This window comes from Lycium ferocissimum, chromosome 11 (genome assembly GCF_029784015.1).
Source record: "Lycium ferocissimum isolate CSIRO_LF1 chromosome 11, AGI_CSIRO_Lferr_CH_V1, whole genome shotgun sequence".
In the NCBI taxonomy this organism is placed as follows: domain Eukaryota; kingdom Viridiplantae; phylum Streptophyta; class Magnoliopsida; order Solanales; family Solanaceae; genus Lycium; species Lycium ferocissimum.
In genome coordinates this window covers 48,837,599-48,844,744 of record NC_081352.1, presented here as the reverse complement: position 1 = coordinate 48,844,744, position 7,146 = coordinate 48,837,599, and the positions used below count along the sequence as shown (strand labels likewise).

Below are 7,146 nucleotides of genomic sequence, written 5' to 3'. Positions count from 1 at the left end.
GATCTATCGAAGCCGAAACGGCACATCCGTATTCTTTTAAGTTCTCGAGTCTTACTAGTATATAGAAAAAGCTAACCGATGATTATCTGTACTTGATCTGAAGATACACTAAACGGAACAGGCTTTACTATCCTGAGGGGATTCACAATATACGCAGCTTGTTCTAACCAGCACTAGATTTTCGCTAGTTATTGTGGTGACACCTAGAATGAAAACGACACTTAAGAATCACTTATTGCTAACGTAATACTGTAAATATGTGATGATAAGAAGTACAGTTAATCTACAACTCCAAATGATCATTCACCTCGAGAGTTAACAGGGACTTTCACAAACTTATATTGTTTCAATATATTAGTAAGAGAAATAGAATATTTTGTGCAAAGTATTTATACAAGTCATGGAAATAACTGCACATAACCCGTCTTTCAATTCCTAAAATGAGCAAGGGCTGGAAGGATGACAAATGCTCCAATTTTACTAAAGATATAGAGTCATTTCTCTGAGATACTTCGTCCTGGTAGGCTTGCATTCTGGTGTTTCTGTTCCGTGAAATAGTTATGAACTTGGCATTAACCCTCTTCAGATTCTTACCCAAGGGATCACAATCTCCAACCAACTTAGCAACAAATTGTAGTTTTATAGAGCTACTATCACTTTCATAACCTGGTCAAGGTTCAAGTGAATGACGGTCAGGAATAACTAAAGGGCAATTCGGGACTCAAAACAATGAAAGCCAAAAAGGAGCAAAGATGGCAAGTTTACTTGAACTCTTGCTATAACTTTTGAGCAGAGAGGATAATCGGGATAATGAATGGCCAAGGTCTATGGTTCCAATCCAGATGTTGACTGGATAAACAAAATAGAAACGTTTTTCCTAAAAGATGTTTTTTGGAGAACATGTTCCTTCATACCAAATACACATTTATTATAATAAAATAACAATTCTTCTTGTTTCTTCTCTTTCCAGCAGCTTTGAGATATCTTTGGATCCAGTCCATGGATTACTGCATCACTTTTTGTAACAATATCTAAGATCCTAGTTGCCCGTGGTTGTATCTACTCTTTACTTGTTTCCAAATTCAGTCCCTTTGTAATACTTCAGTGTGAGGAAGTAGTCATCATCAATTTGGATGTGACAATATAGGATTAAATCTAGAAAGAAAATATAAGATGAATTATGTTTTGGGCTTATGACTTATAAGAAGGAGAAGTTAACGAAGTGAATGCTATTGCAAACATAGGACGAGATATCCGTGCATTACCCATGTTAATTCAAAAAAGAATAAAGACAAGATATTGGTAAAATGAACAAACCTGTCTTATCCCATTTAATCAACTTCACCCCTGTCAGAATTTAATCAGTGCATAAACACTGACAAAATTCTTCTCTTTGCCAAAACATGCTTTTCCTAGAGTGAGAAATTCCAACCAACTCATTCAACATTCTATAAAGTAATTCTGATAAAGAATCTGTCTCCGCATTGAAGGGAACCTACATCTTCATTATTGCCTCTCCTAATGATTGATGATGCAGTTCATCATCGTGCATGATATTGTGCCCATCTGTAATGTAAAACTAGCTGTAGCTATTTGCAGCCTGGACAAGAGGACTCAGTCCTGCACAAGTACAGAACAGAAGTAAAACCTTCTGGTTAATATACACACTTTTATCAAGCATTTTGAGATGAAGAAGACAAGTTACCAAAGGAAGACATACTGCTCATGAACATTACCTGCCTTTGATCAATAAGTTGGCGTCATTCTCGCCCCGCAGTATCTATAGAGTACCTTGGCTGTGTGCTCAGCTAGCACACAAGACAACCCTTCCCATGAAACCACTCCCCTGAGGGATGAGTTCCTTAATCAAAGACTTTATATGATCTGTGGAGTCTGCGCAATGAAATCCTCCAGCAAACCCAAAGGCCTTTATTGTGCAAGACCAACTTCAATACATTTTACCCAACACATGCAACTTTGGTTTCATGTTGTCATTTGCTGTCACTCTAACCAATTTATGCCATAAAATATCAAACAACTATGGCAATATGGAAAGCAATTCAATGAAATACCAGGAGTATGGTACATTTTAGTAACGTCAGGTTGAGGTAGCCACCAGAATAATTAATTCAATCCTTACAAGCTAAATGTTTCCCTTCCCATACTTCATACACGACATGCTGAACCTTTCCCATTGCTTTGTCTGTTTCGAAATGCCCCATTAAGCAACATCTCTTTCGCTAAGTTAGACAGCATTTGATCTATCACCAATAACCATTACATGAACTCTTCCCATCAGCAAAAACAAAGAAGAAATCTATATTTTTAATAACAATGGTGTCCGGGCCAGCTTGTGCACACCCCGACTAATTTACTTGGTAACTGCTACCTCCCACCAGTACAGGTACATGGGTAACTCTGTCCACACTATTTTTACAAATGGGAAGAAATCACCTAACATCTTGCTGGCTCTGCAGGGATTTGAAGTTTTCAACCCTGGTTTCCCATGGCCCATTCCAACTTCATTGACCACTGAGCAAGTGCACAAAATGATGAAATCTGCAGGAGCAGTCTCACAATACTTTTTGTCTACCAACAAAGGTTTACATTGGGTTTGATATTCTTAATTCTCCATACATTCTCCATACTGCTTTGATTTCATGGTGTCATTTGTTGTCATTCTAGCCGATTCATGTCATAAAATGTTTAAGAAATATGGAAAGTAATTCAAACAACAGCAAGATTATGGCACGTTTTAATAACTTCATGTTGGGGTCCTCATCTGCAACACCCTTGCACACTAACTGCCTCTCTCCCCATACTTCAGACATGACATGCTTGAAACTTTTTGATTGCTTTGGTCTGTCAATGCCTCATTAAGTAGCATCCCTATCTCCAAGTTAGACAGCATTTGATTTATCACCAGTAATCGTTACATGAACATTTACCATCAGCAAAATGATGAAATCTGTTGGAGTCTCGTAATACTATTTGTCTACCAACAACTTGTGATATGTATTTGAAGGCAGAGTGACAGTCCCCACAAACTCGAAGGTTTTTCATTATTCTTATCGGCATATCTGATTTCCGTGTAAGAACAAAGGCAACTGCAAGTCTTTCACTATGATAGCTAAGGAGTTCTTCCTTATTCTCCAGTTCAAGATCATACAAGGCATATTTGATCTGTGGTACATACCCTGCGTCCCTAATCCTCTTGTGCAATTCCTTAAGTTTTTCATAAATTGCATGTTTATCTGGATGTGATTGATCACCAGCAACAAAAACATGAACACCATCTCTCATGCTAACCCAGCTGCATCCAGCTTCTTTCCTTACCGTTGCTTCTCGCATTGCACGCCGAGCCTCTGCTACATCCTCCCACTTCCCTCCTGAAGCATACATATTTGCGAGAAGCACATAATTCACAGCATTATGAGGTTCCAACTCTATGAGCATGTGGGCAGCTTTCCTACCTAGATCTGTTTTACGACTGCTTGCTCGACCACAGGCTCCAAGCACAGTCCTCAAGATGAGTGCATTGGGCTTTAATGGCATTTTATTGATGAAGTCCTCCAACTTATTCATCTTCCCGGCCCGACCCAGGATATCAACCATGCATGAGAAATGCTCAATCCGAGGTGTCAGGCCATAGTGTTTGCTCATGGAATCAAAGTAGTCCATGCCTTGCTCGACAAATCCTACATGGCTACAAGCTGATAAGACACCAACGAATGTGACATGGTCGGGTGTTTGACCTTCCAGATTCATTTTTGTAAAAAGCTCTAGTGCTTTATGTCCATGTCCATGCCGTGCATAACCAGATATCATTGAGTTCCATGAATATATATTCCGTACAGGCATTAAATCAAAAAACCTTGAAGCATAATCTATTCTTCCACATTTGGCATACATATCAACAAGAGCACTCCCAACAACAACGTCAGATTCCAAACAGGCTCTAATCGCACAAGCATGAACTTCCATGCCATGCTCCAATGTTGCGATTGAGGCACATGCACTAAGAACAGAGGCAAATGTGAAGCCATCTAATTTCTGACCCTTTTGCAGCATAAGCCAAACTAAATCCATGGCTTTTGGTAAGACCTCATTGTGTAAATACCCAGAAATCATTAAATTCCAACTCACATCATCCTTCCTGTCAGACATCCCAGAAAATATGTTCTCACAGTCATCCATTTCCCCACACTTACCATAGCAAGCAAGAAATGTGTTTTCAATAGAATTAGCATGCATTGCATTATATTTTAGCACCAGAGCATGGATTTGACGAACAAGACCAATAAGAGAAAGAGGTGATATTGCTGAAAGGATGTTTATAAATGTCACATTGTTAGGACTCCATCCAGAACACATCATCTGTATGAAGTACTCTATAGCATCAGAAATAGATGTCTCAGAATCACCTAATGCGCCGATAATGGTATTCCATGAAACTATATCATGTTCTGGCATCAAGGTAAACAATATCTTGCATTCAGCCACACATCCAGTATCAGCATATAAAGCAAGAAGAGCATTAGACACTGAAACATCAAAATCAAGTCCTAATTTTATCCCTTCACTGTGCAGTTGCTTCCCCAATCCTATCCAATTCAGGCTTCCGCAAGAACTCAAAGCACTTATCAATGAGTAATTTGAAGCCATCAAACCAGTCCTCCTCATAGTTTGGAAGGTCGATAGTGCATTTTCAAAACAATCACTTTGATCTAGAGCAGAGATCATAGAGTTCCATGATACCGACTCCTTATCAACCATGACCTGGAAAACAGAATGGGCAATTTGGATTTCACCAAATTTAGAATACATATTAATCAGAGCATTTCCAATAGCAGCCTTAGAGTTGCACAAACCCGTTCGGAGAACATACGCATGAAGCTCTCTGCCCCTTATTTCCCCTTCTTCCAACGAAGAGAATTCAGGAAATGCACTGAAAAGAACCACAAACGAATCAGAATTTATCTTAACCAAGTCTCTCATCTCCATGAAAATCTTAGCTGCTTCTTCTCCCTGACCAAGTCTCACCAATCCGACCATGAGCCCGTTCAAGGACACTGCATTCCTTGCACCCATCTGCTTAAAAACCTTCATTGCTGTATCGAGGGACCCAAACCTTCCAAAACCACTAAGCAAAGCACTGCCTACATACAAGTCTTCTAAAAGTCCAGACTTTTCAATATTTCCCAAAAGCTGCTCCAGTAAAAGCAAACCACAATTAACATGATTAGCAGCAGCAGTAATTAAGCTGCCAAAAGTGAACTCAGTTGGTTTAAAAGTAAACCCCAAATCCTCTTTTTGCAGATAAGAGAAGAGCTCAAATGCAGAAACCGCGCCTCGCTGAGAGTAAACCGAAATAACAGAATTGCAAGATACTGAATTCTTATTCTCTATCTCTTCAAAAACATGCCAAGCAGAATCACCATTACCTGCAGGGGGCGAATGTAACAAATTAGGTAGGGGTTCAATTGAACACATAACTTTCGACGCGGTGCATAAATTTACGTGTAAAAATTTATGAAAATTACAATAAATAGTAGACATGAACCCACAATTTTAAAATACAATGAGTTCAATGCTAAGAATCTTAAAGGTTGAATCTGTAAAGTTTAAATCCTGGATCCGCCTCTGATTACCTGCACAACTTCCGTACATCGAGATCAAGACATTGGACACAACTTCATTAGAAGCATGTCCTGTTTTCAAAAGCAAACCATGAATTTGCATCCCTAACCTCAACCCAAAAACACCTAAACCCTGACAAGACCTCAAAGCACTACCACAAGCATAATGGTTAGGAATAAAACCCGACGAAACCATTTCTTGAAAAACTCGACATGCCTCATCAGGCATCCCATTTTGAGAATAACCCGTAATCAAACACGCCCAAGTGACTAAATTTTGTTCAGGCATTTCATCGAACACCTCATGAGCAGATATCAAATCAGCATTTTTAACATATAGATTAATAAGGGTGTTACACAAATACAAATCTTGATCAACCCCATGTTTTATAATATCCAAATGAAGTCTTTGAGCATCGTTTTCAGAATTTGAAAACCGGTATTTTTGCACTAAAAACTCACACTTGTCTTGATTTGTATTGTTATTTAAGAGATTAGTGGAGTCTTTTGATTGAATTACTGGTTCTTGGGTTTGATGAAAAGATATGTTTTTTGTTCTAGTAGAGTGATTATTTGGAAAAGAGTGAAGAATGGAAGATGCAAATGTGCTGAAAAAAAGAGTGGGGTTTGGATTTTGATGGAGTAGTTTGTTTCGGGTTTGTATCATTGCTGTCATAAACATGGCGAGAAATTGTTACCGCTGATTGAGAGAAAAAAAAGGCTGTGTTGTGCTTCATGTTAATCTTGGCGCCATTCTCAGCGCTCTAAAAAATTTGGGTCGATGACTTCAAAAAATGCATGAGGGTATAAGGTTGTTCGCGGCAGGGTGTGTGAAAACCAGTTTAACTGATAAACCGAATCAAAATGTTATTGATTTATCGGTATCGGGTTATTGAGTAATAGGTTCGTAAATGGTTTTGTAAATTTTTTTTATAGGGTTATTTATGATTTCAACGATTTAATTAATGATTAAATCGATAATCCAATAAATTTATATTAAAATTATTTTTATATTCCTAGTTATATAATAGTGGCTTTATATTATTTACAAACCCTATGTTGCGTTGGCAGTGGAGTGGATCTGCTCAAGTATACAATGCTTTAATTTGTACATTTGTTTTGGCTTTATTTTGTTTGAGTTGACAGAGAGTGGATCTGCCTTGTTATGCATGAGGGCAGTAGACAGTGTATACATGAACAAAAGAAGACAAAGAAAGTAAAAAAAAATTGTGGAATATTTTCTTATTGGTTATACCAAAAATAGAACAGTTAAGAATCAAAAATTGATAACGAATATCTTATCGGTTTGATTATCGGTTGAAGGTATTTATAAATCGAAAATTGATAAACCGAACCGATCGATAAATACCTTAATTCATGGTCTGGTACAATATTTAAATACTCATTTCAGTTCGATAATATTTGCTCTTTTTTTTTTTTGGTTGATAATATTCATTTTTTTGCGTGGATTGCCATCTTTTGGGGTGGTCTTTAATTTTTGCCACTC

The 7,146-nt window shown here is 37.9% G+C and overlaps 1 protein-coding gene across 2 annotated transcripts; it reads right to left on the bottom strand.

Annotated features, from left to right (window-relative positions):
- Nucleotides 1-273: 273 nt before the first annotated feature.
- LOC132036453 (putative pentatricopeptide repeat-containing protein At5g09950) lies at nt 274-6,466 on the bottom strand. Of its 2 annotated transcripts, XM_059426798.1 has the most exons (5): nt 5,652-6,466; nt 1,737-5,444; nt 1,318-1,620; nt 766-1,155; nt 274-666 (listed from the first exon to the last, which is right to left on the bottom strand). In XM_059426798.1, exons 1-2 carry the CDS (start codon nt 6,319-6,321, stop codon nt 2,920-2,922), a joined length of 3,195 nt encoding a protein of 1,064 aa, XP_059282781.1. In that variant the 5' UTR covers nt 6,322-6,466; the 3' UTR covers nt 274-666; nt 766-1,155; nt 1,318-1,620; nt 1,737-2,919. The 2 variants fall into 2 exon arrangements, with proteins under 2 accessions (XP_059282781.1, XP_059282782.1); XM_059426799.1 differs by lacking the exon at nt 766-1,155.
- Nucleotides 6,467-7,146: the final 680 nt, after the last annotated feature.

Coding starts and splice junctions, on each gene's coding strand:
- LOC132036453 (XM_059426798.1), bottom strand. CDS start 6,321: ATGTTTATGACAGCAATGATACAAACCCGAAACAAACTACTCCATCAA. Junction 5,445..5,651: donor GATGTACGGAAGTTGTGCAG/GTAATCAGAGGC, acceptor CGCCCCCTGCAG/GTAATGGTGATTCTGCTTGG.